General features: G+C 53.8%; 1 protein-coding gene across 1 annotated transcript; it reads left to right on the top strand.

The window, feature by feature from the left end:
* The first annotated feature begins 937 nt into the window (after nucleotides 1-937).
* On the top strand, nucleotides 938-15,588 carry GDI2 (GDP dissociation inhibitor 2). Its single transcript, XM_059847597.1, has 11 exons — nucleotides 938-1,116; nucleotides 8,348-8,455; nucleotides 9,030-9,129; nucleotides 9,853-9,987; nucleotides 11,124-11,322; nucleotides 11,589-11,720; nucleotides 12,135-12,234; nucleotides 12,824-12,995; nucleotides 14,180-14,324; nucleotides 14,462-14,516; nucleotides 14,590-15,588. Exons 1-11 carry the CDS (start codon nucleotides 1,072-1,074, stop codon nucleotides 14,743-14,745), a joined length of 1,347 nt encoding a protein of 448 aa, XP_059703580.1. The 5' UTR covers nucleotides 938-1,071; the 3' UTR covers nucleotides 14,746-15,588.
* The last annotated feature ends 8 nt before the right edge of the window (nucleotides 15,589-15,596 follow it).

Raw genomic sequence — 15,596 nt, 5'->3', positions numbered from 1 at the left:
AGGGATTGGGGGGGTCCAGTTAAACCCCCCTAAACTGAGGAACCCCTCATTTAAAGACCCCACTAAACTGACAATCCCCCCTAATTTAAGAACCTCCCTCGACTGAGGATGCTCCCCAGAGAACCCCCTAAATTGAGGGCCTCCCCAATATTAATGAACGTCCTCAAACTGAGGATCCCCTTGAGATTAAGGATCCCCCAAATAGGGGACTCCCCCAAAAAAGAACCCCCTTCAGTTGTACCCCCTACCAATGAGAGGTCCCCCAAAATTAAGAACCACCTCCAAATAGAGGATCCTCCCCTAAATTGAGGAACCCCTAAATGGAGGATCCCCCCCAGACTGAAAACTCCCCCAAACCCAACTAGAGGATGAATGCCCTAAATAGAGGAACCCCCCAGCTTAAGGAGCCCACCAAAACTGAGGACCCCCCAAACCTAGGTCTGTCCTCCAATAAAGAACCCCCATAAATCGAGGGCCCCTCTTCAAGCAGAGGAAATTCCCTAAACTGAGGAATCCCCCAAACTGAGGATCAATGAAAACTGAGGACCACCCCCCATTGAAGGGCCCCCCTAAACTGAGACCACCCCAAATCAAGGGGTGGACCACCCCAAATAAAGGGGTCCCAAATAAAGGACTCCCCCAAACTGAGGACTCTCCCAAATTGAGGACCCCCCTAAACTGAAGTCCACCCCAAATTGGGAACCCCATAAATTAAGGAGCACCCCCAAATTTAGGACCCCCCCCCCATATAAAGGCTCCCCCCCCTGCGCAGAGCGAGCCCGTGGGGCGGCCATGGAACTGCGCATGCGCGCCGCGCCCCCACCACGGTGGCAGCGCCGCTCGCGCGCGCATCGCTCCCGCCCCTTGAGTGACGGCGCCGCCAGCCAATGGCGTGGGTGTCGGGCTGTGATTGGCAGGCGAGTGGGCGGGGCACAGGTGGCCCGGCCCCGCCCCTCCCGGCGCGGTCCCCTCACGGCGGCGGCTCCATTTTCTCGCGCTCCCGCGGCCCCCGCGTAGCGCCCGGTTCGCCTCAGCCCCGGCCGAGAGACCCCCGAGACACCGCGCGCCGCCATGAATGAGGAGTACGACGTGATCGTGCTGGGCACCGGCCTCACGGTGAGGAGCAGCCGCCGCCCGCTCGCGCCTCGGGCCTGCTGCGGGCGGCCGCCGCCCTGCCCCGCCCCGCCGCCCCCCCTCCGCCATCCCCCGGCTCCTGCGGCTGACCCCCTTCCCCATCTCTCACCCACCCCGGCGCCGCTGTCCTTTGCCCGTCTATCACCTGATCATCCCCCCCAGCCGGGTTCGAGCCCCCCCCGCCTGGGGCGCTCGGGTCTTTATCCCCTCCCCCAGGGTGTGCGGTCCCCTCCCCAGTCTCTCACCTGATTATCACCCCACTCTCCCCATTCAGGTCGTTTTCTTCAGCTGTCACCTGTCCATCGTAGCCCCCCCGCCTCTGTCTGGATTCTCTCCCCTGTCCTTATTCCCAGAATTTCCGGGGGTCTGGTGTATGTGACACCCTGGGGGACCCCTGGGTGCTTTCCCCTATCATTATTTATCGCAGCACCCCCTCGGCTTCAGTCCCACCCCCACCCTGGATCCTTTCCCATTCATCTCCAGACAGCCTGGGATCCTCCCCCTCCGCCCCTCAACATTACCCCGGGGGTCTGGTGCGTGTGACCCCCCCCGGGGGACCCCTGGCTCATTTCCCCGTCATTAATTCTCACAGCGCCCCGCAGCTCCAATGCCATCCCCACCCTGGATCCTTCTCCCCTTGCCTAACTGGACTCCCGGGTGGGGTTTTTGTACGATTTATATATGTGTTTTACAACAGCTCCTCGTGTTTGGATATAGCCCCGTCCCCGATCCCCGCCGTTCCCAGGGGGCCCCAGGAAATGCGGTTGTTTTGCGGAGGGAGGGCGTGGGGAGACTCGGACAATAAAACGCCGACGGGCATTTATTGCCTTTTATTTATTTTTGAAATTATTACCTTATTTTTTTCCATTCACACATCCCTTCCCCCGCCCCTCACCCCGTACCTCAAACCTAACGTGGCTGCAGGTCCGTGCAGGGTGGAGGCAGCCGTGGTTATCCCCCCCCTCTCCATCCCCATTCCCGCTCCGCCTTTGCAGCCTTCGGCTCCATCCAGCCCTGACTGCAGCAGGAGGGGGATGGGAGGCTGGCGAGCCTGTCAAATTTCCCTTATTCCCCCCTCCAAAAAAAACCCTTTCCTGCGATGTCGCTGCATCCCGGTGATCCCTAAGGAGAGCTGACAGCTGATGGGGGTGCGGCGGAGGGAGGGGGATGAGCCCTGGTGGGGCTTTGTCCTATTGTGGAGGATGCAGCCCGCTCTGCAGGCAGCCCTGGGGGAAAAAACATGGCAGTGCCGCTGCCCGGGAGGTTTGCAGGAGGATTTCTCCCGGTTCCTGCATCCCTGGAGGCCGGGAAGATGCCACGGGAGGGTGGATTGCAGGTTACAAATGCGAGGCATTGTTTGGAGAAGGAGGGAAGAAAATCCAATATGGTGGAAAGATTTTCCTCCTTGTGCAACTGGCCTTTCCTGCTTTTGTTCCCTCCTGTTGGTGGGGAAAGGTGGCTGGACAAAGGGATCTCTTTGGGGTTGGCCCCAGAGGGATTTCTCCCACTTCCCTGGGGATGGAGATTGAATGGAAATCCAGGCGTTTCCTCCCATGGTTTGGGTGCTGTGATTGATGGGGCTGCTGAGACAGGGCCCCACCGAAGGCACAGCTGGATTACCACCCCCTTTTTGGGTTTGGGGAGAAGGGTAACACACCTGGAACGTGGCACAAAGGAAAGGTATAAGGTGTGGGAGCGTCTGCTGTAGGGAACACCCCACTTTCCCAGTTGCTTTCATTCCTTTCAAGGCTCTTCTTTGAGGTGGAGGAATGGCTGAGGAGGAAAAAGCTTCTTCCCTTTGATAGGGAAAGCTGGAGTCTGTCCTAAAGCCTGCCCCAGCTCAGCAAAGCAGGGAAAGGGACTTTTGGGGAGGTGAAATCTAATGAGCTTGTAGTGAAGGGGCCTCCAATAGATCCGAGCTCCATTAAAATGTTAATTTATGCTTTAGTGTGAGCGGGGTATCAAGTTGGTGAACGCAGGGCTTAATCTCAAACTGACAAATGCCAGTGTAAATTTGACAAAAGGCCTCTTGCGAAATCACTTTTAAGACAAGCTCCTGCTAATGAGCAGCGGTTGAGTTAAAAGGAATAAATTAGGGCCGTATTTTAAGGTGTGCTGACCAAACTCCAGAGCCTGGGAATATCCAGGAGTTCGGATTTTGTTTCTGGTGTGCTGGCTCTGCCTCTGAAATACCAATTAGGGTGGACTTTGTCTTGTCTTGAGCAGCTCATGTGGAAAAGAATGGAAACCAGAGGTGCTGGTGCAGCCATCCCAGAATTCCTGGGGTTGGCTCGACCATTGTGGCTGTGAGTGGTGTCAGAGCAGAGCTGGATCAGCCTGGGCTGAAGGACTCTCCTGCTCTCAGATGAAGCTTGAAGGTTGCTCCGGCTGTGGTAGCAGTGGAAAAGGAGCCTGGTACCTGTGGTACCTGAGAAGGAGCTGGAAACACATCCAGTTGTTCCTTTCCTTTTCCAAAGGAGCTGTCGCAGGAGTTCTGGTGGTCAAGCTGGTCCTGGATTCTGCTGCTGGAGCCCCATCAGGCCCCTGTTATAGCTCTGAGGTTGTGTCCCTGCTGCTGATCTGGAGGTTTTTTCCAAAGGGAAAGTTCAGTTGTTGGTTTAAAGAGGAAGAATGAGTCGTTGGAGGCTTTGTGAAAGAGTACAAATACATCCATTGTAGTGGTCATTCTGGTTGGGTCTGTGGGGCCAGTGAGTGCACGTGTAAATTCCACTGGGATGGATCTGGGAGTGCAACATGAATATTTCAGGTGTTAATCTCTTCCTCAACAGTGATGAAGGACTAAAGGCAGCTTTAGGACTGGGGTTACTGGCACTCAAACTATTGCAGCTTTTCCCTTCTGTGTTCTAGTCAGAGACCCCATTGCAGTGCCAGCTCAAGGAGATGTCTTAGATGAATTACTGCTGATAGAAGCCCTCAGACATCCACCAGCTGTAGTGAACTCCATGGCTCCTCCTGCTCCTTCCTGCCTGCATCAGTGTGACGTGAGAGAGCTGCACGAGAGCTGGTAGATCTTGGAGCTGCCTCGTTCCTGGTGGAAATGGCTTTTCCAGGGTGCTGGAGCATTAATAGCTTTAAGGTCCTTGTCTTAGGCTTTCTGTGTGCATCATGTGTGGCAGATTAGGGATCATCTTCCTGCAGCCCTTCTGCACAGACTCGTTTTTAATCTGGTGCAGTGGTCACAGACTGGAGAGCTCCTCATGGCTGTGTTTTCACACCTCTCTTTTCAGTTCATGGAATTTCCCAGCTCACCATAATTTCCACCTCTCTGCTGTGGGAGTGGCTCGGTACTTCCTTGCTGGGTTATTTCAGAGTGGGATGTTGTGCCTGGTGACAGGCTCTGTTATCTGCCCTCCCTGCTTCTACAAAGTTATTTTCCATGACTTTTGGGGGTAGTTAAACCCTCCAGCTGAGCCCCAGCGGGTGAATGCTCTGTTCCTGCTGAGGTTTCACTCTTTGCAGGCTGAACTAAGCTTCTTACCTGCCAGCTGCCTGCCCATGTTAAAGCTATTCAAATCCATCACAAAGATACAGATTCACTTTCTGTAGGAGCAGAGGAGCCAAACTCATTGGTTCAGGATACATTTATTCATCCAGGCCCAGGCTGTGTGGCCTGAAGAGCCTCAGAGTGACTGTGAGTACCATGTGGGAGCATCTGCTGTAAGGGACACCCCACTTTCCCTGTTTTCATTCCTTTCAAGGCTCTTCCTTTGAGGTGGAGGAATGGCTTAGGAGGAAAAGCTTCTTCCCTTTGATAGGGAAAGCTGGAGTCTGTCCTTTGCATCCCCCTGGTAGCAGAGGGGATTGTTGCAGTGCAGTGAGGAGTTGTTTTGGCAGTTGTAGGATGAGCAGAGCTTTGGGTCCGGTGGTGAGAGGTGGAATTGCCCGTGTCACTGCTCCAGGTGACCCTGCCTGGGCTGGAGCAAGGATCTCCAGAGGTCCCTTCCAAGGCCCAGCCACTCTGTCTGTGTGACTCTCTCTGGTCACAGCGAGCCCTGCCTTTCGAAGAAAGAGCCTGGCGCTGCCAGAGCCCGTTCCCGAAGCTGAAGGGATTTTGCTCAGTGCTCAATCCTCCCCTCGGCGCCGTTACAGGAGCGGTGCTGGCTCGAGTTTCCAGCGGGCTGTCTGAGCCTTTCTGAACTGCCGCCCTACTTGGAGAAAATCCACAGAAACCTCCTTGGTTCCCTCCATTCCTCAAGGCCTCTGCATGCACAAGGTCTGGCCATGACCAGTTCCTGCTCTCCAGGGAGGAGCTGATGGTCTTAAGCAAGCATGGAAGCACCAATACCTCCAAGTTACTCCTTATTTTTATTTCCACGGACTCCCAGTGGATGTGCTGTCCCCACATTCCCAGTGCTGGTTTCTCCCTGGTTCCCTGGCCATTTGCAGCAGATGACATCCACGGCGCTCAGATTGTTCATTCAGCAGCACAATGAGCTCCTGGGAGCTCGTAACCTGAACTGGCTCAGGCAGTGCATTGTAGTAGCAGCGTGACTGCAATTTCCATGGATTCTGTTGGATCTGGATACCCGGAGCTCTCCCTGCTGTGTCCTGCTGCTGCTGTCAGCAGCTGCCCCCTGTTCCTGTTTGGTGGTGGCGACGTTTATAAAGCAGCAAAAAAATGCACAGATTTGAACTGTGACACTTCCCCTTTTTATTTGCACTCTAAACTCTCCCCAGCCCTCCCCTTATCAGCACAGGCCGTTTGTTTTCCTCGCTCCCTGACCCGAATGACAGCGTCACACATCAAGCGGTTCCCGGTCCCGCGGCCAGCACTGCATCCAGAGGAACTGCTGAGCCGGGAGGATCAATCCATTGTGCAGCCCGGGTGCTTCACGGCCATCATGGCTGCAGAGGGAAGTGGCCTGAAAGGGCTGGGCAGGATCTCAGAGTGCTCAGTGAGCTCGGGTGTAACAGCAGTGCAGTAGCTCCACCTCAGTCCCCACAGCAGTGTTCAATGGGTGCGAAAGAAGAGTGGAGAGGAGCTTAAGGCTTCTTGTGACTTCTCGTGGTGCCCAAATTCACTCCTAGGGATGCACACTCCCTCTTCTGGGAAGACAGAGCAAGGAGTGCTTTGAGGTTAAGTGGGTGACTGAAATCAGCTGACATCCAGATCAGTGGATGTGGCTTGTGCAGCTTTTACTGGAGCTCCATCCCTCCTTTTGGAGCTTATTTAGTCGTGAAACCCCGGCTGGCTTCCTTGTGGCTCAGCTCCAGCAGGGACACTTGCAGTCCTGTGCCACCATCTGGCCGAGCTGGTGAGCCAGGGTTTTGGGAGATGTTCCAGGGGGATAAATCACAGGGTAGAGCAAGGAGTCCAACCACAGAGCTCTGTGAATGTAACTGCTTGGTGGGACAGTCCTGCCCTGGGTGTGGTTAATCATTAACGCTGTAGCCACTTTTACTCCTGTGGTTACTCAGCGTGGTAGGCTTTGAGTAATGACTTCACACAGGGTTTGGTGCAGCTGTATCTGCTGGGAGGATCTCCCTTGCTCCAGCCTGTGGGGAAAAAAGGAGGGACCTTGTAGGATCCGTGGAAGGAGCAGCTGATGGATCATGGAGAGCTTTTGTGGGAAGCACTGTGTCTCACTACTCACAGTCCACGTGGTGATCATGAAGCCTTGTGGGCACCGTGCTGGAAATCTTCCATGACTTCAGGGACTGAATTCAGAGCATCCTTGCTGTGCGTGAGGCAGCTCCAGTTTTGCTCCTCAGGTCCTTGGCTGGATTTTGGTGACATCCTGGTGGGTGACAGACTGGCCAGCAGTGCCCTGCTGTCCCAACAGAGAAGGTTTTTCCATTGCCACCTGGGAGCACCAGCACAGCAAATCCTCAGCCAGCGATCCCTGCACCTGCAGATGTCTGACCTTAGAACAAAACAACCCCGAGAGCTGCTGTGGCTGGGAAGTTGATTTTACAGCTTCCTTTACAGCGAGGATTGACTAGAGTCAGGATCTACACAAACAATCCACAGTGGGAAACTCCTGGTGTTTGTGGTTTTCCTGCCTGACACCTGCACTGGTCAGTCTAGAGTTGGAAATGAACCCCTGCACTCCAGGGGAGGGGGAAGTGACACAGGAGGAGAGTCCTGCCTGAGGTGCTTGTGGAGTAAACAGGAAAGATCTCCTGGAGACACCTCTCTGCAGGAGGGCCAGCCTGCCTGCAGGAGTCCTGTCAGATGGGCCGTGGTGGCATCTCTCAGCAGCTGGGTGAGGGTTTCAAACTGAATGAAAGGTTTGCAATGGTTTGGGGGGAGAGGACCTTAACAACCATCCTGCCACGGCTGGGACACCTTCCACTGGACCAGGTTGCTCCAAGTCCCCTCCAAGAAGCCCCACCCATCCCGTGAGATGTGGCCAGGAGCTACCAGAGAGATGGTGGTGGTGAATGGGAGCTCAGCTGCAGCCAGGATTCTGCTGCTGGAGGGAGCTGAGGCAGAGCAGGATCAGTAAAGGCTCCAAGATAAGCTGTCCTAAGCACACAAACATTGAAGTGTTTGTTAAGCTCTGGCTGGGAATGCCAGCGCCGGTGCAAAGTCGTGTTTTAATGGGGATTTAGCTGTGCAAGGCCTGAGCTGGTTCTGCAGCCTCTGTGTGCTCTCTGTGGTGCTGCAGTCACACACAGCAGCTGATCTGCTGCTCCAGGGAACCTCAGTGGGCACAGAGCAAGGAGAGCAAAGCTGAGCTGATAAAGCACCCAAATGCCTTCATTTATTCTTTATGCTGCTCTCTGAGAGAAGCTGTTGGTTATCCTGAGTGTCCCAGTGTGGCAAATGTTAATAATTGAAGTTCTGAGGAGACTGATTGAAGTCCAGGTAAGATTTCATTCTCCTGTCTCTGTGGACTCCTAAAACTGACAGCTGGTGCCTTAGAGGACAGATTTTCCTTTGGCTCAAATGCATGAAATTCCCAAAAAATTCCTCCAGGAAGCCCTGATAGGGGGTGGTTGTGCAGGGATCCAACCTACACACAATCTCTGACCACTTGCTTGGCTTGCCCAGAGCAGACAATAAATTTATAGAGAGGTTAGTCTGCCTCCAAGAGGTTCCTGAATTCTGGAATGAGGCAGCTGCTGTGCATGTTTGCAGAGGGCTGTGCAGCTGCAGTGGAGCTGTCTGAACATGCTCTTAGGAAAAATGGGAAGGAGGAGGCTCCAGTGCAGCTGACCTGTCCCTTGCATCCTTTCCTTCCTGCAGGAATGCATCCTCTCTGGGATTATGTCAGTGAATGGAAAGAAAGTCCTTCACATGGATCGGAACTCTTACTATGGAGGGGAAAGTGCTTCCATTACACCCCTGGAAGATGTAAGTGTGGAGAGACACCCATCCCTGTGTCCTTCCTGGCACAGAAAGGGGTTTATTCCCACTTAGCCTTGGCATGGCTTCAAATTCATGACTCTGAGGGTTTCCTTTGAGTAAGGAAGTTTTATGGCACTTCCTCAGCAGGTAACAGTGGGCAGGATGCCAGTGTGGGGTGTTTGGAGTTGGTGGGTTCTGCTTGTTTCCTGTAATTCCCAGTTGGAATCCAAGCAAATCCGAGCACGGGGCATTCCAGAGCTGTTACAGCTGGGTGTTAAAACTCTTCAGCTCAGTTGTAAATTGGACTAAGAAATGTCATGCTAAACAGTTCATCAGGTTCATAAATTCCCAGAGCCTGGATGAGCAGAATTACACTGCCTGCTTCTTACTGTAATAATTCACTGGATGTGTTTGTGTGTTCCACACTCAGATTAGAGCTAAAACTGCAGCCAGAAGCTGGCTCTGAAGAGCTTGTGTTCAGCCTGGAGCTGTGGGGGTGGAAAGTGTGTCCATGTGTGGGAGAAATGACACCCAGACAGATTTCCTGGGCTATAATAAGTTCTGTGTTCTCTCTGCAAAGCTCTACAAAAGGTTTAATCTCCCGGGAACTCCACCAGAATCCATGGGACGGGGAAGAGACTGGAACGTGGACCTCATTCCAAAATTCCTTATGGCTAATGGTGAGTGGCCCTGAGCTCCCAGACATTCCTTGGGCTGCTGCTGGGTGCTGGAGTTGGACAGGCACTGTCACTCCTTGTAGTCCTTGTCCTTGAATCTGTGTGCTCCAGTACTGCACTGGTCTAGAGCAAACCCCCAGCAGTGAAGTGTTCCCAGTGCAGGGCCAGCTCCCTTTGCCTAAAACCAGCCCCTGGCTGCTGGCATCTCATCCTGGAGCACCAGGGGAGGGAGGGAGGGAGGGAGGGATGGATGGATGGAGGGATGGATGGATGGGTGGATGGATGGGTGGATGGATGGATGATGGATGGATGGAGGGAGGGAGGGATGGATGGATGAATGACGGATGGATGGATGGATGGAGGGATGGATGGATGATGGATGAGGGAGGGATGGAGGGATGGATGGATGGAGGGATGGATGGATGGAGGGATGGATGGATGGATGGATGGATGGATGGATGGATGGATGGATGGATGATGGATGGATGGATGGATGGATGGATGGATGGATGGATGGATGGATGGATGGATGGATGGAGTGAGTGAGCAGTGCCTGGCTCAGGGCTGCTGCTGCTTAGGAAGAACTGAAACTGATCGATGCCAGCCAAGGCTTGGATGCTTTAGTCCCAGCCTATCTTCAGCCTGCTGTGGGAATTGAGCAGGGGGAAGGGTTTGTTGCCTTGGGAGCTGCTGTGTGTGTGTTTGACTGTGCCAAACCCCTTGCAGGTCAGTTGGTAAAGATGCTGCTCTACACAGAAGTCACTCGTTACTTGGACTTCAAGGTGATTGAGGGCAGCTTTGTCTACAAGGGAGGAAAGATCTACAAAGTTCCTTCCACTGAGGCAGAAGCCTTGGCCTCCAGTGAGTAGCTGCACCTTATCTGTTCCCTCTGAATCCCCTGAACAGAGGCAAACCCTTCCCTTGGGATATTCTTGATGCTCCCTTTTGTCTTGAAACACCCCTGCAGTGTGAGCCTTGGGTTTGCTGAGCCCTGTTTTTTCTTGGAGCTTCCAAGCTGCCTGTCCAGTGAGATTCTGCTGAGAACCTGGCAGTGTTTTCCTTCCTCAGAGGGTTCCATCTGGGGCTCGTGCACCCAGCTCTGCCATAAATATTTGATGTCATGTCCTTGTTGGAATGGTGTGTGTGAAAAACATTGCAGGCAAATTGGAATGACTAATTCCGACCTGTGGCACCTCAAACCTTAATTGTTGCCTAGTTAGATTTCACTCCTCAAATAAAGCTAATAGCAGTGTGGTGAAATCCACTAGGATCTCGAGGGCATTCCATGAGCTCCAGATGTGGGATGTGTTCAGCAGCACCTCTGAGAAATCTTCTGATAAAGTGCCTCCTGCAGTTAAGGCCCCAGATGTGTAGGTCTGATCCTTCCTCATGGCAGATATTCCTGTGTGCTGAAGGGATCAGGAATTCCTTCACTTTGGCCGTGTCTCCTGTGTGATCTCCAAGGCACTCATCCTGGCAGGAGTGGAGGTGCTGCCTCTGCCCTCACGTTTTCAGTCTTGCTTCTGCGATTTGTGGAGAATTCAAGTGCAGAAATGGTGCCTTGTCCAGCCTCGTGTTTGGGGTTTGAGGGACAGGACAAAGGGGAATGGCCTTAGGCTGAAGGAGGGCAGGGTTAGACAGGATCTGGGGAAGGAATTCCTGGCTGGGAGGGTGGGGAGGAGCTGGAATGGAATTGCCAGAGCAGCTGTGGCTGCACCTGGATGGATCCCTGGCAGCATCCAAGGCCAGGCTGGACCCTGGGTCTTGGAGCACCCTGGGGCAGTGGGAGGTGTCCCTGCCATAGGGGTGGCACTAAGGCCCTTGAAGGTCCCTTCCAACCCAAACCACTCACTGAACACTCGGGGGTTCTTTACTCACTGCCACAAAAGTCACTGAGGATCTGAGTTGTGCCAAACCCTGGTTTGCTGAATCCTCACAACCCCTGGTTCTGAATCCTCACAACCCCTGGTGCTGGATTCTCTCAATCCTGGTTTTAGGTTTAATGGGTTTGTTTGAGAAGCGCCGGTTCAGGAAGTTCCTGGTGTACGTGGCCAACTTTGACGAGAACGACCCGCGGACCTTCGAGGGCGTGGATCCCAAGAAAACCACCATGAGGGATGTGTACAAGAAGTTTGACCTGGGCCAAGATGTCATTGACTTCACAGGCCACGCCCTCGCTCTCTACAGGACTGATGAGTAAGTGGGGGTGGTCAGCTGCTCCCCCAAATCCCAGGGTTTGGGGTTATGATGGGATTGATTGGGTATTTTGAACTTGGAGGGTTCCTGAGCAAAACTTGTGCCACCGAGCGCTCCTAAAAGGGAACTGCCAGGGAAGCAGTGCCAGGAGCAGCTGAGGGTGGGGGTGCAAACGTCATGGGAAGTCAGTGTTTTGCTCTCTGGGTGTATCCTGCTGGAAGTGCTGGTTTGGGAAGCATCCCAAATGGTGTCACTGTCCTTCCCAGCTATCTAGATCAACCCTGCCAAGAAACAATCAACAGGATTAAGCTGTACAGCGAGTCACTGGCTCGATACGGGAAGAGCCCCTACCTGTACCCCCTCTATGGCCTTGGAGAGCTGCCCCAGGGGTTTGCAAGGTGAGCACTTGGCTTTCTCTAGGCTTGCACTTGGCTTTCTCTTGGCTTGCACTTGGCTTGCACTTGGCTTGCACTTGGCTTGCACTTGGCTTGCACTCTGGGTTTCCTCCAGTGGCGTGTGCAGTGGAGTTGGATGTGTGGAGTCACTGCTTGAGCTTCCAGAATGTGATGCTGCACAAATTGCTGTGGTCCTTAATGGTTCTTTCACTTAATTAAGAGATGGCTCCTCCACATGAGATTCTTTCTTTGTGGGCTTGTTCACCTCTGGATTTGCTGAAAGATGGTATTTATCCCTGTGTTTAAGCAGAGGATTTTGAGGAGGTTTAAGTCTGAGGGGGGGTTTATCAACCCTGGGGGCTGGCAGGGCTGTTCAGGTCCAGCCCTGGAGGTGCTGAAGGGATTTTCCTGTCGCAGGCTCAGTGCAATCTACGGAGGCACCTACATGCTCAACAAGCCCATCGAGGAGATCGTCATCGAGAACGGCAAAGTGGTCGGGGTCAAGTCTGAGGGGGAGGTACGGACCCTTCCCACCCTCCCTGCTCCCCTCCCCATCTGCCCCTCAGGACTCACATCTTTTGGGTTTGGTCACAACAAACACAGGGAAAACCCTTCTTTGAGCCCAAGGGCCAAACGCCTGGGGCTGTTGTCCCTGTGCCAGCTCGCTGAAGACACAATGTCCTGGTGGCCAGAGTCCTCAGCATCCCTGCTCCGGGAGTTGGGATGAAGTCTCCATGGGCTGGCGGTGAATGATCCAGGAAGGGAGCTGCTCCTTGTGTCCAGCTCTGCCCTTGGCACTCTCAGCTGCTCTGACAGCTGGCACCTGGCTTTCCTGCGGCTTCTCCACCACCTGGCTGGATAGAACTGGGAATGCTGCCAGCTTGGGAGCTCTGAGTGGGCACTGATGGGACAGCTGAGCACTTGCTGGTGGGATGACGCGTCCCTTGGGGTGGGAATGACGTGTCCTGGCCGGGAACAGAGGTGACAATCCATGCCATAGACCAAAGTGTGTGCAGCCTGGAGGCTTCAGATGGATGACTTGTAAATTATTACTGGAGAAACCATTTCTGACGTGAGCTGGGTGATGTCTCCACGTTGGTGCTCAGGTGGCTCGCTGCAAACAGCTCATCTGCGACCCCAGCTACGTGTCGGACCGCGTGACGAAGGTGGGCCAGGTGATCCGGGTCATCTGCATCCTCAGCCACCCCATCAAGAACACAAACGATGCCAACTCGTGCCAGATCATCATTCCACAGAACCAGGTCAACCGGAAATCAGGTGTGTGCAGGGTGAGGCAGCGGGGTGAGGCAGGGCAGCGTCTGCAGGTGGGCTGGGATCACACAGGGACAGGGACAGGGACAGGGACAGGGACACCTCCTGCCCTGCTCCAGGGCCCAGCCAGGCTCAGCTGCACTTAGGGGAGGTGGGAAGAGCCTGTGGTCAGAAAACCTTGTGAGGAACCTGCAGCAGGAAGTGCCCCAGACTGGGAGAGGGGGGGGGAGGGCTGCGGGGAGGGGCTGTTTGGCCTGGAACAGAGCACTGGGAGTCCCACCAGATTTTGGGAACCATCATGGAAAACTGAATTTTGGGGAGCTCCCATGTCCAGGCTGCTCAACCAGGAGATGAGAGCGTGTGGGGCAAGGGTGGGACTCACTGCGGGTTCTCTAAACGATCCAGGGGCTGACACGTGTCAGGGCAGTGGGAAGAGATGGGGGCAGGGTTTTGGGGTGGGGCTGGGGAGGTTTTTGGGATGAGGTTGGAGAAGGTTTTGGGATGGGGCTGAGGAGGTTTTTGGTATGAAGATGGACGAGGTTTTGGGATGAGGCTGGAGATTGTGTTGGGATGGGGCTGAGGAGGTTTTGGGATGGGTCTGGAGGAGGTTTTGGGATGAGGCTGGAGGATGTGTTGGGATGGGGCTGAGGAGGTTTTGGGATTAGGTTGGAGGAGGTTTTTGGGATGAGGCTGGGGAGGTTTTGGGATGAGGCTGGGGAGGTTTTGGGATGAGGCTGGGGAGGTTTTGGGATGAGGCTGGAGATTGTGTTGGGATGGGGCTGAGGAGGTTTTGGGATGGGTCTGGAGGAGGTTTTTGGGATGAGGCTGGAGGAGGTTTTAGGATTAGGTTGGAGGAGGTTTTGAGATGGGGCTGAGGAGGTTTTGGGATGAGGCTGGGGAGGTTTTGAGATGAGGCTGAGGAGGTTTTAGGATGAGGCTGGGGAGGTTTTGGGATGAGGCTGGGGAGGTTTTAGGATGAGGCTGGGGAGGTTTTAGGATGAGGCTGGGGAGGTTTTGGGATGAGGCTGGGGAGGTTTTGGGATGAGGCTGGGGAGGTTTTGGGATGAGGCTGGGGAGGTTTTGGGATGAGGCTGAGGTTTTGGGATGAGGCTGAGGTTTTGGGATGAGGCTGAGGTTTTGGGATGAGGTTGGAGAAGGTTTTGGGCTGCAGCTGTGCCCTGTCCCCCCAGATATCTACGTGTGCATGATCTCCTCTGCTCACAACGTGGCGGCGCAGGGCAAGTACATCGCCATCGCCAGCACCACCGTGGAGACCGCGGAGCCGGAGAAGGAGATCAAGCCAGCCTTGGACCTCTTGGAGCCCATCGAGCAGAAGTGAGTCCTCAGCCAGCCCCTGTCCCTCTGCTGGCACACCTGGAGGCTGCCCAGAGCTGTTCAGGCTGAGTTTGCTCAGCACCCTGAGTGCTGAAGCCATCCTTTTCCAAACCAAAGCGCTCTTTGTCCCTCTCCAGGTTTGTGAGCATCAGTGACCTGTTTGCACCGACCGACCCGGGAACCGAGAGCCAGGTGAGTGAGGGCTGAGCCGGGCTGGGAGGGGACGGGCTCCGGCTCGGGGCTCCAACGCTGCTTCTGCTTCCAGATCTTCATCTCGCGCACCTACGACGCCACCACCCACTTCGAGACGACGTGCGACGACATCAAAGATATTTATAAGAGGATGATGGGATCAGAGTTCGACTTCGAGGAGATGAAACGCAAGAAGAACGACATCTACGGGGAGGAGGAGCAGCAGTAATGAGAGTCTCTAATTAGGAGAAGTTTAAATCGGCTAATATGAATATATAAGGAACTTAATGAACACTGTACGAAATTCAATATTGTAAGGCCTGCTTTTGTAATCCCATCTCTGAGAGATTGAAGAGTACTGCACTGGTAATGTTCCCTTTTTGGATATCATGTGTTAATTATTTCATTCTAGTAGGGCTGCTGTCCAGAATCTGGCAAATTCCTGACTGATATTCCTGACTAACCTCGTAAGCGAAAGGCAGACTGAACTTACTGTTATTATTATTTTTGCAGACGTAGACGTGGGTGCAGATTTGAAATAACTCATTGACAGCTGTGTCTTACCTTGTCTTTTTAATCATTTGTAAAACATCCTTCACAATCCTGTGCTTCTGGTGAGCTCGTAGATGTGACGCTGATGTCACTCAAACCTGATATCAAGGAAAATAGAAACTGAGCACTCCATTATTGTGGACAGCATCCCTAAAAGTCTCTCCCATCAATCTTAACTCTGTGGCAAAGTTGTATCATGGACAAAGCCCACACCTATTGTAGCAGCAAATGTTGGCTTCGTTCTGGGCACAGAACTTAACCTCCACTTAAGCTTCTAAACCCGTTTACATCGGTTGGGACACAGCTGTGCCTCAGGCTCCTTTGTGTTTTAATCTTAATAAAATTGAGAGAACAAATTACAGAGCAGGCAAGATGTGGAAGTATTTTCTGTCCCCCGGTGGCTTCTCGGATGGACCAAACGGCGCTGCGGTATCGGCATGACAGAGCCTGTGCTTCTCGTGTCTCCTGAAGGCTCCAAATGATTTCTGTACTGCGAAGTAAAGCCAAATTCTGGAAACCAGTCCTGGC

This window comes from Haemorhous mexicanus, chromosome 5, assembly GCF_027477595.1.
Source record: "Haemorhous mexicanus isolate bHaeMex1 chromosome 5, bHaeMex1.pri, whole genome shotgun sequence".
Classification (NCBI taxonomy): Eukaryota; Metazoa; Chordata; class Aves; order Passeriformes; family Fringillidae; genus Haemorhous; species Haemorhous mexicanus.
The sequence above is the reverse complement of the archived record's forward strand: the minus strand, read 5'-3'. Positions and strand labels throughout refer to the sequence as shown.

Coding starts and splice junctions, on each gene's coding strand:
- GDI2 (XM_059847597.1), top strand. CDS start 1,072: ATGAATGAGGAGTACGACGTGATCGTGCTGGGCACCGGCCTCACG. Junction 12,996..14,179: donor CCAGGTCAACCGGAAATCAG/GTGTGTGCAGGG, acceptor CTGTCCCCCCAG/ATATCTACGTGTGCATGATC. Junction 14,517..14,589: donor ACCCGGGAACCGAGAGCCAG/GTGAGTGAGGGC, acceptor TTCTGCTTCCAG/ATCTTCATCTCGCGCACCTA.